This window comes from Urocitellus parryii, chromosome 7 (assembly GCF_045843805.1).
Source record: "Urocitellus parryii isolate mUroPar1 chromosome 7, mUroPar1.hap1, whole genome shotgun sequence".
Taxonomy (NCBI): Eukaryota; Metazoa; Chordata; class Mammalia; order Rodentia; family Sciuridae; genus Urocitellus; species Urocitellus parryii.
Window position 1 is genome coordinate 180277970 of NC_135537.1, and position 16640 is coordinate 180294609.

The 16640-nt window shown below is 41.0% G+C and overlaps 1 protein-coding gene across 2 annotated transcripts in view; it reads left to right on the forward strand.

Annotated features, from left to right (window-relative positions):
• Positions 1 to 16640, forward strand: part of Tnrc6c (trinucleotide repeat containing adaptor 6C) — a 123766-nt gene that overhangs the window by 49055 nt on the left and 58071 nt on the right. For both annotated transcript variants that reach the window (XM_026408449.2, XM_077800674.1), the window contains exon 4: positions 12167 to 12493. In XM_026408449.2, the coding sequence (XP_026264234.2) occupies positions 12167 to 12493 (327 nt within the window). The remainder of the gene's footprint in view (positions 1 to 12166; positions 12494 to 16640) is intronic.

Below are 16640 nucleotides of genomic sequence, written 5' to 3' on the forward strand. Positions count from 1 at the left end.
GGTCTCCCTAAGTTGCTTTGGGAGCAGTATGTTTTAATGCTGTATTGGCAGGTGACTTTAACAGATGCTGTTACTAACATTTTCTAGTTAGGTCTTCTAAATCAGCCTGCTGTTATTTAAAAAGAATTCAGAAATACTTGCCTATACCATAAATATTACATTTTCTTAGAGTAGAAGAATTCAAGAGCCAAAGTAACCTTTTAATTAAATGAGTCATACTGTTAGTAGTCATTACTAAAATAATTTTACTTTCTTTTAACATTGATGTTATCTGATCTGAAATATTAAGTATAGCATTAATTTAATTTTAATACCGCTTAGAGATCACCATAATTCATTAGAATAGAAAATACCTCTAAATAGCATTTCTCATTGGCAAAATAGACACTTAGTTAATGTAGTTTGTAGTTAATGGGTTTGTGCTCATTTTGAATTGGGCTCCAAATGTTACCATGGTGATAGATGAGCCAGAAGCTGTCAACTGAACAAACAGAAGGCCAACGCTTTGAATCCCACTGGTATTGCTGATAAACACAACAGATGGACCCTCTTTACTCAGAGCTGTCTCCTACTTCTCCCCACAATGTGAGTTGCTGTATAGGTTTCAGGAGAAATTGTATTCATGAAAACATTTCTTGGAATCTGATTATTTTAGCATATGAGAATAGTTCTGTCATATAGTCACACTTGCAAACATTAATCATATATATTTGAGCAAATTTAAATGTAAAATGTTTTTTAAAACTCTGAATCTTAGGCTGGATGTCGCTCAAGCGGTAGCGCACTCGCCTGGCCTGTGTGTGGCCTGGGTTCGATCCTCAGCACCGCATACAAACAAAGATGTCATGTCCGCCGAAAACTAAAAAAAAAATTAAATATTAAAATTCTCTCTCTCTCTCTCTCTCTCTCCTCTATCTTTAAAAAAAATTTTTAAAAATTTTAAAAAATAAAACTCTAAATCTTAAAATATATGTTCTGTTTTGTTTTGGTATGAGGGACTGAACCCAGGGACAGTCAACCACTGAGTACATTCCCAGCCTATTTTTATATTTTTATTGTGAGACAGGGTCTTGCAGGTAGCTTAGGGCTTCATTAAGATACTGAGGCTGGCCTCAAACTTGCAATTCTAATGCATGATATTTTAGTATTTTTATTTTTTTGTCATTGTGTAGTACCTATGCATGAGAGAAGTTTCTTTGCTGTATCATACAAAAACTTGTTTCTGAAATTCTGAGATGCTATCTGTGTAAAAAGATGAATACAAACTCAGTTTCTCCTACTATATGCTCAACACAAATGGTTTCTATGATCCCAAAAGGTTTTGGAGGTTTCTTCCCACAGCAGCAAGCAAGCAAACAATTCTGCAGTGGTCACCAGCTGCAAGTCCTCCAGTTCACTTCAGTTCTGGGACAGTGTAAGACCCCAAAGGTTGAGAGCTCTGCCCCACTTCAGACCCGGGCACAAGTCGGGACCTTCTGAACTTCCCAGTGACCAGTTACAATTTGGAGCTCCCATAATCCCTCTTTAATCTTGATTGATTTGCTGGAGCTGCTCTCAGAACTCAAGCAAGTTTACTGGTTTATTATGTTGAGTATTTTAAATGGTTCAAATAAGCAGCCAGTTGAGGTGAACAGGATAAAGTCTGGAAGGATCCTGAGTGCCCCACCCTCCTGCAGGTGATGTATTCTTGTTCAGCTTCCTGCAGAAGCTCCCCAAACCCTGTCCTTCTGGGATTTTGTAGAGGCTCAGGCATGATTGGGGCACTGATGACTGTGTGGAAAGGTGACAGGACACCAGGGCTAACAGGTCGGCAGGGAAACCCAGCGAGGCCTATGTGTGCAGACTCTTCTTGCCCCCTCACATTCCTTCCTCCTGAGCCTAAGGAAGGACCCCCTCCGAAACGGGGAGTCTTGGGATCTGCTACTATCCGACAAGGCAGGACAAAGAATTCTGTGTGACCAGCTCTAAGACAGAAAGGTGGAGAAAATGAAAGTCTCTTTAGCTTCTGTGAGCCGCCTTGGGAAAGAGGAATTCTGGTTTCTGTGGCCTACCTGGAGGAGAACAAGGAGCAGGCGGAAGGAGAACAGAAGGAGGCAGAGAGGGAGAGGTTGTGCTCCCTGAGGCCAGAGGCAGCCCGGCCACTGCAGCAGGAGATTGTCTTCTACCCTCAGCACTCTACAACTGTTCCTAAGCTGCTTTGGGAACCAAGGACAACAGGCCAAACACTTTAACAGAAGATTTGCCAGCGGGTGTGCGGGGAGCTAGGGTTGTGGCTCAGTGGTAACTCGCCTAGCACATGCCAGGCTCTGAGTTGGATCCTCAGCACCACATAATAAATAAATAAATTTATTGTGTTCAACTACAACTAAAAATATAAATATATTTAAAAAAAAGATATGCTCGTTGTTCTAGTCACTAAGGACGTATGTAACAAGGGCTATCTATGAGAGTTATGAGCCAGGAACTGTAGATGAAAACCAAAAAATGTATTTATCATATTGTTGATTAAATGTCTTTCTGGTGGAGTTGGAGGATGAATTAGGAAACCATGTTAAATGTATTCAGTCATGTAAAGTACATCTAGATCCTAGAAATAAGATGTGCTAAAATGTGTGGATTAAAACATCCCTGTAGGTTAGCATTTACCTATAAAAAGCAACTTTTAAAACACCACGCTTTACCCTGTCAGTGTACTTGAGGCAACTAAGGGTGGCCCAGGAGATTGTAACTCGAGTTGCCTTTGAGTTACTTCCATCAGAAGGAAGCATTTGCATGTCTTGCCCACACCAGAGGCCATAGTGTTGTTGAAAAGACTCAAGTGTCCTGCTTACTACTTAACTACTTAAAACAGAAACAGACTGAGGACAGGGGATGAAGTGCCTATGGAATCATGGAAAGGGTTGAGGAGGACTGAGCAGTGTCTCCAGAAACAACTCCCCCAACAGGAGCTGAGGAGCTGAGACCTGGGAAAAGAGCTGGGAGCCCTGCTGCCTGTTGCTTCCAGGCACAGTGCCTGCTGCAGCATCAGCCTGGTCTTTACAGCTGCACGCACAGCCAACTAGCCTGCCAGGGTGCACTCACAGGCCAATCCCCAGCAGCTGGGTACAGTTTTGCTGTTTGTTGAATGAAGGAGTAAATGAGTACCTACCTCAGTAAACCAGACAGAAGACAAGGGCCTAGATTGAGAGAGGGAGGGAGCTGGGGTATCTGAATTTCAAAGAGTATAGGATATCCTATAATGTTTACAGTAGAGGGATTTGGGCAGTCCACATTAGATTAAAGAGAATTCTTCACTGCATTGGGGCTTACGATGGAATAAGTAGGCAGTCATGCCTTCCCTGTGGCAGGGCCAAGCAGTTGGGAAACCAGAGTGAAGGCTGGGCTAAATGTACAGGAGCATGATACCCGATCACGGGAAGAAAAGTCAGGAGCCTCGGATGCTGCTCGTGGTATCAAAGTGACACCATGAAGCTCAGAAGTAAGGGGAAAGGTTGGACTGTGACCAGCAGCTGGGGAGGCTGCAAAGTAACTATTAGAGGGGCAGGAATCAGTGAGGCCCTCTCCTGTGGTCTCTTAGAGGTGATGTGTACAAGTTTGAAAAGGAGCTCCTAAATGAAGTCCATCAGAGCCCCACAGGGACAGTCTGGACTTCCTGTCCATGCTGTCACCTGGGGTTTTGGAAAATCAGTAGCAGTTTATAATATAGACTATTTGGCCTTATTATGACAATGTACCTGAAAATTTTAGCTGAAAGCAAAATATTCTTAAAGAGTTAATACCTACCTGCCTTTTTTTTTTTTTTTTAACCAGCAGGTGTTGCCCTCATTAAAAAAAAAAAAAAAAAAAGTAAAAACTTAGGCAAAGCAGACTAAACAAAACTTCCAGCTCTCTGAAACTTTTTTGAACTCTTTAGTTAGTAAATGGTTTTGATCTTAATTTTTGTTGTTTTAAATATTTATTCATTTTTAAGTTTTAGGTGGACACAATATCTTTATTTTACATTTATGTGTGCTGAGGATGGAACCCAGTGCCTTGTGCATGCTAGGCGAGCACTCTACCACTGAGCCACAACCCCACCCCCTAATTTTTACTAAGTAAAACAAATGATTGTTGACCATCCATAAACCCAGTCAAGTTAAACTGATTCCCACAGCTTTGCTGTGTTTTGCTGCATAGAAACACTGATGTGTAGAAAGATAGTTACATTGAAGCATGGCTTTAGATCCAGGATTGTGTGAAGAAGAGAAACATTAGGATTGCTTGAATACCCTATTTCTTCTTGTTTTTAAATTTTATTATAGGTTATCTTATTTATTTGGGCAGGAATAGATTCAGAAATTTGGATCCAGAAAGAGTATGTGTCTAATCCAAAATCACTCATTTGATTTATCTGCATTATGAGAATAGACCCAAATTTTGAGATGCTTCACTTTTCATTTGAGATGTGTTAAATGGCTTCTAGTTTCAAAAGTCTGAAAAGTACTGGCTTAAATCACAGCAGGTATATAACTTCATCACCTAGAAGAGACCTCCAGAAGAGGGTGGGGTTGTGGCTCAGTGGTAGACTGCTCACCTAGCATGTATGAGGCCCTTGGGTTTAATCCTCAGCACCACATAAAAATAAATAAATAAAATAAAGGTACTGTGTCCAACTCCAACTAAAAAATAGACATTAAAAAAGAAGAAGAAGAAGAAGAGACCACAAAAGTACAGCTCAACCAGGTCAAGATTCATGGTTCCTGCTCACTGCTTTGCTGTGTGAGGGGTCTGTTCCCTTTCCTCAGGGCCCAAGAGGACCTCTGTACTCCCAGCCTGGAGCCCTGGCACTCGGGCAGCTGGAGACACTATGAGGTGGTATGAGGGAGACTCAGCATACTGGGCTTGCGTTGTGCTCCAGGGGCCCTTGGTCTTTTTGTTAATTTAACAAATGATATTCTTCTCTTTGTGAGACAATATGCAGTGCTTGGTGTGGCATGTAGAGCTGTAAGGGAAAAAAACCTCTCACCTTACACAGTGTGATTACTCACAGCTGCTGTATTCTCAGTCTCTGCTTCAATTGCAACCTTTAGAAAAACAATTATTTAAATGTAACATATTTCTAAGAAACTAGCTTAATTGATCTCTTTCAAGAAGACCTTGCTGCCAGGCGTGGTAGCGCTCTTCTATAATCTCAGACACAGGAGGGATTCTGAGTTGAAGGCCAGCCTGGACAATTTAATGAGACTATCTCAAAATAAAAAAATAAAAAGAGATGCAACTCAGTGGTAGAACTTCCATGGGTTCAATCCCTAGTACCAAAAGAAAAAAAAATTCCAGCTGTCATTTCTGGAGCAACAATGTCTAACAGAAATTATAATATGAGGGCCTAAAAGGAAGCTGAGTGGTAGACTGCATTTTTAGCATGTGCAAGGTCCTGGTTTTAATCCCTAGCACCACAAAGAAGAAAACAGAAAAGAAATTCCGCACCTCTAATCCTAGCTATTGGGAAGCTGAGGCTGGAGGATCATTTGAGCCCAGGAGAGTTCAGCACCAGCCTGAGCAACATAACAAGACCCCATCTCACCAAAAAAAAAAAAAAAAGTGAGCCAGGTGAGTCTAGTAGTAGCATCATTAAAAAATAACAGGTGAAGCGATTTTTTACAGTTCTGGAAATTAAGCCTAAGACACTTAAGCCTTGCACATGCACCCTGCCACTGAGGGACTAAAGTTACTTTTAATATAAATGTGTTTTTATCTCAGTATATCCACAGTACACCATTTAAGCATTAAATCAATATGAAAAATATTTTTATACATTTTATATTTCATATTTATTTGTATATTCAATATTTTCCTTTTTTTTTTTTTGTCTTAAGTCTTCAAAATCCAGTGTGTATTTCATACTTGCAGCACATCTCAATGTGGACATCCAGCACTATTAGTAGCCATGTGTGGTTAAGGACCACCACATGGTCATCTTTCCTCTTCATCCTTGTCTTAAAATTTCCACTCAGTCATCCATGTTTGGAAAACTACATGTCTTTTAGTACATATTAATTAATTTCCCAATTAATTGTTGGTGTATTTAGGTGAGAAGCCATCGCTCATGCTTCAGTACCTTCCTACAGCAACCAGCATGGGCCTGGCTTAGCGCCAGGACATTCTCGTTCAGTATCAATAGGTGTGGTTTGAAGAGAGACACTTCTAAGCAGCCCTGGAGACTGGACTTAGAGAGGGAGACAACTCTGGGGCAGTATGTGGGCTTCAGTGGCACATAGAGGAGGGTGAGAGCCATGAGCATGGATGCCCACTCCTGAGTCACCCCAGGCAAAAAAACATGAAATGAGAACAAAGGTGGCAGGGCCAGTGAAGCAAAAGGAGTCTTTGAAGGACATAGGAAGGGGTGGGCAGACCTGTCTGAGATAAAGGTATTCCCTTGTGCATGAGACTCAGTGCTGGGATGGAGTAAAGCACCTGGGTTTCTAGAAGACCTAACATGGCCAAACTCTGTGGCTCTTGTGTGTTCTTGATGAAGAGGGTTGCCTCCTCCTCTTTTCATTTAGCGATTGTTAAGAACATCTTCACGAGTGCAGAAGGGACATGGAGCTGACAATTATTTTTTCATATTTATTTATTGATCTTGGGGATTGGACCCAGGGACACTCTACCACTGAGCTATATCCCCAGTCCTTTTTATGTTTTAATTTTTTATTTGGAAACAGGATCACAAAGTTGCCAAGGCTGACCTCAAGCTTGCAGTCCTCTTACCTCAGGCTCCCAAGTAGCTGGGATTACAGGTGTGCACCACTGTGCCCATATATTTTTAAAAATAAAAACACATAAGACTTCGGGATACATTACTGAGGTTTTTCTCCAAGAAGTTTCTATACCCTACACCATTATTCTCAAACTTTTTCTGAAAAGAGCCAGATAGTGAACATTTTAGAATTTTTAGGCCATATTTGTTACATAGTCTTTGCTTTTATTCCCTTTACACACCCTCTGAAAATGTAAGAAGCATTCTTAGTTTACCTGCCAGCCCCGCCCTGCCTAGAAAACAGTTGTTCAAGAAGGAAAGGGAAGACTGGCTTAGAATGCTTGGGCTCTTAAAATGAGGCTAACTAATCAGTTATGGATAACTAATCAGAACAAATAAAAAATAAGTAATTAATTAGATAAATAAATTTAAATTTTTTAAAATTTATATGTGACAGCAGAATGCATTACAATTCTTATTACCCATTAGAGCACAATTTTTCATATCTCTGGTTGTATACATAATATATTCCCACCAATTTGTGTCTTCATACCTGTTCTTTGGATAATAATGATCATCACATTCCACATCATTGATAACCCCATGTTCCCTCCCTTCCCCTCTCACCCCTCTGCCCTATCTAGAGTTTGTCTATTCCTCCCATGCTCCCGCTCCCTATCCCACTCTGAATCGGCCTCCTTATATCAAAGAAAACACTTGGCATTTGGTTTTTTGGGACTGGCTAACTTCACTTAGCATTATCTTCTCTAACTTCATCCATTACCTTCAAATGCCATGATTTTATTCTCTTTTACTGCTGAGTAATATTCCATTATGTATATATGGCACATTTTTTTTTTATCCATTCATCTGTTGAAGGGCTTCTGGATTGGTTCAATAAATGGGCCAAGGACCTGAAGAGACACTTCTCAGAAGATGATGTACAATCAACTAATGCATGAAAAAATGTTCATCATCACTAGCAATTAGAGAATGCAAATCAAAACCACTCTAAGAGTTCATTTCTCGCCAGTCAGAATGGCAGCTATTATTGCATATAAACAGCAGTCAGTGTTGGTGAGGATGTGGGGGGAAAGGCACACTCATACACTGCTGGTGGAACTGCAAATTGGTGCAGTCAATATGGAAAGCAGTATGGCGATTTCTTGGAAAATTGAGATTGGAACCACCATTTGATCCAGCTATCCCTCTCCCAGGTCTATACCCCAAGGACTTAAAAACAGCATACTACAGGGACACAGCCACATCAATGTTCACTGCAGCACAATTCACAATAGCTAAACTGTGGAATCAACCTAGATGCCCTTCAGTAGATGAATAAATAGTAATTTTTTTTTAAATGAGGCCTCGGCATAATACAACAAGTAATAGTTGAGCCAAACATTCCACACACAAACATATTAGAATCTGTTGGTTTAGTCTGAAAAAAGTGACTGGCTGATGATCGTTTACTCCTTCATTACTATAGCATGAATTTTTTTTTCTTCTAATAGATTTGATGGAAAATAGCTCCGAATTTGCCCTTTGATCTTTTTTTAAAATAGCAGCAGGCTGGGGATGTAGCTCAGTTATAGGGCTCTTGCCTAACGTGAGGCCTTGGTTCAGTCCCTAGAACTGCTGACAAAAAGATAGCAGCAGTGTCCTGGGAGAGCTCTGGACTGTGGTCAGAGCAGTGACATCTGGTCCTGACATGTCAGCTGTGTTCCTTTGACTCGGTCCCCTCTGTTCTTGGGTACAGGTAATGGAGAGGTGAGACAATTCTGAAGTTCCTATTAGCATGAATTCTTTGCTTTGGAGTCCTTGCCAGTTTTCTGGGTTGGTTCAATAAATGGGCCAAGGACCTGAAGAGATACTTCTCAGAAGATGATGTTTTCTTCTAATCTTTTTTTTTTTTTTTTGAGAGAGAGAGAGAGAATTTTTTAATATATATATATATATTTTTTAGTTTTTGGTGGACACAACATCTTTTTATTTTATTTTTTTTTTTTTTTTTGTGGTGCTGAGGATCGAACCCAGTGCCCCGTGCATGCCAGGCGAGCGCGTTACCGCTTGAGCCACATCCCCAGCCCCTCTTCTAATCTTTTAACAAGTAAGTTAACAAGTGGACAGACCTTAATGATGGTAGTGACTGGCCAACCAGTGTCAGTTGCTTTTATAAAAGAGAGACTGGGTGCATGGAACTTTCTGCAGCATCATAGTAGTTCTCTTCCTTATTCCCGCCTTCCTCCTCCTCTTCTTCTACTGCTTACTTTGAATTTTGTAGCAAATCTCTAGGAGAGATTGAAAGACTCAGAAGGGCAAGGAGAGAAAGCTGCATAATGTTGGGGACATCTTGATTTTGAGATGCCTGTAAGAAATGCAGATGCAGGTCTCTGGTCACCATCTGGGGCTCCAAGCACAGTCATAAGATCACTAATAAAGCCATGGGAGTAGGTGAGATGACCAGGATGAGTGTGTCAGAATAAAGAGTGCCTACATGAAGCCACCTCAATGTTTATAGCAGCTCAGTTCACAATAGCTAAGCTGTGGAACCAACCCAGGTGTCCTTCAACAGATGAGCAAATAAAGAAAATGTGGTATATCTACACAATAGAATATTATTTAACCATAAAAAAGAATGACTTTATGACTTTTGCCAGGAAATAGATGGAACTGGAGATTATCATGCTAAGTGAAATAAGCCAATCCCCCCCCAAAAAAATATGGGCAGAATGTTCTTTCTGATATGCACATGCTAACTATGATAAGTAGGGGAGAGAGAAGAATAGACGTTCATTTGATTAGACAAAGGGAAATGATGGGAAGAGAGTGGGGACAGGATAGGAAAGACAGTAGAATGAATCAGACACAGCTTTCCTATGTTTGTATATGAACATATGACCAGTGAAACTCCACATTGTGTTCAGCCACAAGAATGGGATCCTTATTAGAATATTATACTCCATGTGGGTATAATATGTCAAAATACACTCTACTGTCAAGTATAGCTAAAAAGAACAAATTTTTAAAAATTAATGATTAAAAGAATAAGGTGTCTGCATCAAACTCTCAAGCACAGGCAAGAAGGAAGTCTGCTAAGGGAGCAGGAGAGAGCTGCTGAGCACAGGAGTCTCCCAGAGACAGAGGCCAGAAAGGATGATGTTGATCAGAACAGCACTGGATTGGGCATTAGAAATAATTTGGTTTCCATGAGGAGATGGATGAAGGGAGAATAGCAAGTGAGGAATCAGGAAGAGGCCGCGCACTCTCACACTCCAGGAAGGTTGATGGTAGGAGACAGAGAAATTGAGAAGTCACTGGAGGGGAATTGGGAGCTAAGAAGAGTGGTGGTTGTTGCCATTGGAGGGATTAGATTTGAGCATGTTGAAGTGCTGATGAGAAAGAGCCAGCTGTAGTCGCCAGACAGTCCCCCGCCAGTGAGTGGTAAGAAGTGTGCTTTCCTCCACCCTCCCACACACTCACAGGTGACAGGATTTTTTTTGTACACATAGTGACATCTCCGTCATATTAAAGCTCTGGCTAGGAAGAAATAAACAAACTTATAAAGGAGTAAATCCAAGACCCACTCTTGTGCTTTGTCTCTCTGTGTCTGCTCTGGAGGTAGCTGTGAGTTGGATTCTGGAGCACATGTTACCTCCCTGATCCTACCTGGTTACGAGATGTACTGGGATCCCATATACCACTAAGAAAGAAGAATGCTGCCAGTGAATTGACACCTCACGGATTACAGGGCACATCCCAGCATAAGTGATGTGAGTGAAGGAGGAAGTGCTTCAGCTTCCAAGTTGAAGGGGCAGTTGACACGTGGGACTGATGTACCGTGGTGGCAGCACTTGAGGAGGTCTTTGCTGGATAGCTATCTGGCTTCTACAGTGTAAAGTCAGGTTTATCGTGGGGCCTGGGAAGAGGCTGGGCAGAGGGGTGGGTAAAAGCATGAGCGGCTTGACTGGAAGGTTTTGAATGAATTGTTGACCCAGGAGCATACAGGATTGGGGGAAGCACAAAAGGCAGGGACCATGCTTTCAGAGCAGCACTGAACTGCCTGGTGGCTGAGCTTTCTTGGAGAGATCTGAATCAACAGAGTAGCAGACAGTGACTTCTTTCAGGAGTAAGGACTTGCCAGGCAGTAGTGACAGAAAGGCGGGCAAAGGCCTCAAGAACACTGAGAGGCAGTGTAGCAGTCATCTGGTGGACCATGGAGTTCACATTGTGAGACAAAAACTGTAGACTAACCTGAGCTGGTAATATAAAGAAAAACAGTAACATTTCAGGACCCCCCACTGTGGACTTAAATATTTTTATGTTACTTGTTCATTAAAGATATACACTGAACTATGTATAAACTCATTTCGTACATGAGATTTTATTTTACTCAGCCACACAACCAAGGATGTTTTAGAGGGTGCAGTAGCTCATGCCTGAAGCAGAAAGATCACAAGTTTGCAGCCAGCCTAAGCAACTCCGCAAGACCTTGTCTGAAATTTAAAATAAAGGGCTGGGTGTGTAGATCAGTAATAGAGTGCGTCTGAGTTAACCCCAGGTCTGTTTTTAAAAAAGAACCAAAGACAGTAACATGAAAAATGTGATGTCCTGAATAGTAGTGTCGGACATTCAGGAGGAGGCGGGCCCAACTTTTGGGGCTTAGGTTCTTTTGTGCCAGGCATGGGCATGCAGGTCATTAACCACTACACAGTCCACCTTTGCCTTGGGCATGCTTGTGATTATTAGCATGGTTTGCACAGTAGCCACCTGTCTCCTTTTCCAGTGAATCTGGCAATGCTGTAGATGGTATTCCCATGAATGCTCACACTGAAATCCAATGCTGTTCAGCTTTAATTGTTCATATAGCTTAGAATGCACAATAACTTATTCATTATTATTAGAATTAAAACAGAAATAAGTTCAAGGACACCTTGAGGATCCTGTGATTTGTATACACACTGAACTAGCAGTGGTTCTTGAAGGGTTATCTACGGGCCAGCAGCAGCATCACCTAAGAACTTGCCAGAAGCTCAGGTGCCCAGTTTCTCCCCCTCCTCCAGCCTACGGCATCAGAAGGTCTGTGATGTGGGTAGGGGTAGGGGACAAGCTGCTGGGCTTTAACACCCTCTAGAGGTGATTCTGTTGAAAGCAAGTGTGAGAATTGTGTTTAATCTGTTACCCTCCTTTTACAGATGGGGACACTAAGGCCCAGAGCAGCTAGCCCAAGATCTCAAGATAACAGTTCATTTGTAGGAAAACTGGGTTCAAAACTGCAACTGCAGGCTTTAGTCCAGTTCTGTTTCCAAAGCACTGCATTGTCATTTTTTTTTTCCCTCTGGTATTTTTTGTTTGTTTTCCTTGGTTTGGGTTGTATTTTAAGAAGATACTATTAAAGCTTTGGGTTCTTTTTCCTTTTGTTCTTTTTAGTGCCAGAACCTACTAAGACCTGTTCAAGCCAGCTCCAACCTGCCGGTACCAGTACCAGTACTTCCACCAGCACTATCTCCAGCAGCAGCAATGGCAAACGTGCATCTGCCGGTGGCCAGCAGCCAGCTGCATCCCGTTACCTGCCTCGAGAGGTGCCTCCACGCTTCCGCCAGCAAGAACAGAAGCAGCTGTTAAAGAGAGGCCAACCGTTACCTACAGGGACTCTGACCAGTGTGAGCCCAGCACAGGTTGCTGGTTCTGCAGGGACAAGCCCTCCCCCCCTCCCTGGAGCCGGGTCGCAGCAGCATCCCAGCAAGCTCCAACCAGGTAAAAAGCAAGGGAGTATGAGTTTTTTGTTTTTGCAGACTAAGGATTGAACCCAGGGCCTTGTGTGTGCTAGATACATACTCCACCATTGAGCCACACCCTCAGCCTGAGGCTGCTGCTTTCTTTTTTTTTTTTAAATACCTTTATTTATTTTTACATGGTGCTGAGGATCAAACCCAGTGCCCACACACATTGGGTAAGTGCTGTATCACCCTGCTACAACTCTGCTCTGAGAAATAAAAATAGACATATTTTGGTGTATGTTCACTATATACTTAATAATAGAGATAGACTGATTGATATCAGATTTGAAAGTTTGTATTTATTTCTCTTTATCCTGGTATTTCCTTGTATCTGAAGATATCATTAACTTCTTTGGCTCAACTGCTCTCTCACCAGAAACTAAAGGACCATGTGACCTTATCAAGGCAATGCTGAAAATCTATGCACTGAAAACCTTTCCCTTAATTACATATAAGAGGTTGTGAGGGGAATGGGAAAATAAACAAGGAGAGAAATGAATTACAGTAGATGGGGTAGAGAGAAAAGATGGGAGGGGAGGGGAGGGGGGATAGTAGGGGATAGGAAAGGTAGCAGAATACAACAGTTACTAATAGGGCATTATGTAAAAATGTGGATGTGTAACCGATGTGATTCTGCAACCTGCATTTGGGGTAAAAATTGGGAGTTCATAACCCACTTCAATCTAATGTATGAAATATGATATGTCAAGAGCTTTGTAATGTTGTGAACAACCAATAAAAAAAAATAAAAATAAACATTTCAAAAAAAAAAAAAAGAATAGACAAACCAGCAGCTTAGGTTTGGGCTCACAGAAGTAAAAAAATATGATTTGTATATGTCAGATGTGACAAGAGAAAAACTGTAAAACCATTCTGTCTTAGCAGTGGCTAATGCCTCATTTTCAGAAACAGGCCAGGGATTACTTTTGTAAATATTTATTAACAATATCAACACAATTTCTAAGTTTTCAATATAAATTTTATTAAAAAAAAGAAAACCTTTCCCTTTGCAGCGAGGCTGTCTCTGAGTGTGCACATGCCTGAGCCCTGCGGCCCGGGATTCTGCTCCAACTACGTCATGCTACTTCCCTGCCCACGTTGTCTGGCAGCTTTTTCTTGACTCCCAGGAAAAACTGCCATGTGTCCCTTTGTTTTCCTGCTGCTGAGATGTAGCTGTTCCTTGTCTCAGCTCCTGTCTGCTCCTTCTCCAGTCTTCTGCATTTTATGATTTGTACTTTTGCGAAATTTCTTCATTGTAGTTTTAGGGAATTTTGGGGAGAGAGCAAAGTATTTAAGTTCAGCTGCCATATTTCTCTTTTATTAACTTTTTTTAAAAAGTAATTTAAATGCTAGTTGATGTCCCTTCTATAGTAGATAACACACTTGCTTATAGTTGTGAAATTCAGGTCTGTAATTAGATAAGCAAATAAGCTTTCATGATTGGGGTTTAAAAGAAATATGTCACAGGTCATATTAATACTTGTTTTCTTTCATGTGCTACCTTTTATAATAGGGAATAATGCCAACATAACCTAAAAGTATTTAGCAGTGTTTTTCAAGACTGTGACTTTGTGGTATGTTTGAAATGAACATTTTAAGATAACTCTGCCATATCTCTTCAAATAGCCTTGACTTTTATCTGCTAAGCATCTGGTAGCGGGGAGGTAGACCTATGATTGTCACCAAAAAGCAAGACAATAAAGAAAAAGTATGTTCATTGATCATAGTCCCATCTGTTTAGCTGCAAACACTTAAATCAAACATGCAAATTACTTTCTACACTGAAATGCCATCTTCAGGATAATCTTAACCAAGATCTGCAGTCAGATCTAAATAGATTAGTGAGTTAAGGTGTTTAGTGTGAAAAACTGAACAAGAAATGTAATAGCCTTTCCCTGCGCCTCACTTGGATGCGCTTACTTGACTATTTTGCATCAGGTTCCTTCTCCTCAGATGCTATTGGTGCAGGATGTTCCTGGTACCTCTTACATAAAAGGTAGAGCATCATCAAGGATTAATTCCATAAAATTTTGGTGCAAAAATAATATTCTCTAATAAACTTTTTCAGGACTGAAGAGCACTTGTCTGGCATGTGTAAGTCACTGGGTTCCATCCCCAGCATCACAAAAAAAGAAGAAAATGAAGAATTATAAAACAGATTTTTTTTCTAAACATAATAACTTTATCCAAGAAAACATTTCTAGTTTATAGTCCTTTTAATATATATACACACACACTAATTTTTATTTATATATAAATATATATATATATATAATTTCCACACACATATATACTCACATACATATACACATACATGGCTGGAGGTATAACTCTTTGGTATAGAGCTTGCCTAGGGTGCATAAGACAAGGCCCTGTGTTCCCAGCACCACAGCATCACAAAAAATGAATAAATAAAGATTTGAGAACATAAACCCTTTTTGTGGATAAAATAAACTGATTCTTGGTCTAAACAAAAGTATTCCTTTTTACACCATCTCTCGTCCCCACACTCTCTGGTGTCAGCATGTAAATCTTCCCCACAGTTCACCTTTCATTGATTTGAGACATTCCCTCAGCACCCTGCCTCTTCCTGATGCACAAACTCTGTTTTCCTGCCCTTGCAGCTTGTCTGATCAGCCCTTCCCTCCTCTTTTCCATGCCCACTTTCTGTCCTAAGCAGACTGTTTGTGGGCAGTGCAGGGGGTTGGTGCTGGCACATCTTTCCCCTGATAAAGTTCGCTGCCCAGCTTCTTAAGTCTCTGGCCTTCGTGGCTCACCATACTGTATAATCTGTATCTTTTGCTGATTAATTCATTAGTCTCACCTTTCCATTAAATCAAAAAGACGAGGTAAAGAAAAGTATCTGAACTTTCCTTTGTGTGACTAGCTTAGCAGAGAGAAAAGGCTCTGAACTGTGGGTAAGACCTAGAAGCTAGTACTGGTGATGCCCCCTGCTAGTACTTCATGTCTCTTAGGAAAGGTCTGCATCTCTTGTGACCTCTACTCTCTAAGGTCCCTTTCCTTTAAGTTATGATTCAAACACTATTCTGGAGAGCTTATTTGAGGTCTGTGGTAGGTATTGCTGGGTTGCCATTGCATTGTGGGCTCATCCTGGAAATTGTAGCAGCATGTCGGTGTGCATAGAAGGAGCATGCAGAGTGTTAAGAGACCAAGCACTTCCTCTGTGTCACTTTCACTCTCTGAACCTTTCATCCACCCAGTGAAGAGATTCCTACTTGGCAGGATTTTAAGATGAGGTATGCATCTCATACTCCATGTAGGGCCTTGCCTATTGAGGTATTCAGTAAATGCAGCTGAGACTTAGGACTAGTGAAACTTTGAGATGTGAAGCAAGCACGTACCATCTTGGAAGTGACTACATTCTAAAATACTGTAGTAAAGATAAAAAGTAAAACAGTGCAGTAAAGTTTTCTCACATGGTACTTTGGAATTTCAGCTGTTCTCCCTAGAGTTGAATATTCTATAAACTTTCCTTTTCATGGTACAAGTCACTTAATGACTTCAAAGCCAGGTGAAATTGTATGAGTACTTTCCAGAAGCATAGCCAGTTGCAGTGAAAATTTTTTTTAGGTACTGCTTAAAATAAAAGCTCTTGTAATTTTTTTTGAAATTATTTTCATGATATTTTTGTAAGCAGGTTCTCATTCCTGCATTAAAATGACAAGAGTTTCTTTCGTAAGTATGTTCCTCTAACTCTAAGGTTACATTAAACAAAGTATGAATGCCAGGTCAGCAGAACTAAGAGCAAGGCAGGTAGGCAGGGTGAGTGACTAATGCTGAGGAATTTCAACAGCATACCACTCCTAATGAGAAGAAAAGCAACCTAGTTTATCTATTGCTATGTTTTTCCCAAGTGGGTCTGTATGTGAAATCTTTTCTCTCTCAAGTTTTAGTGTTCTTTGGAAAGTCAGAGAAGGTAGAATATCCTCTGGAAGGAATTGATGGAGTTCAGGTCACCTTTATCGTAGTTTTTAAATGTTGCTAGAAGCCCAGAGGGGCTTCCTGATCTCCTCACATAAAAGTGTCTGGCCATTTGTGGCCTCTTCCAGTTGGAGGTGGATTGCTGCAGTTCCTATTGTGTTGATAGGAAACTTACATGTCCA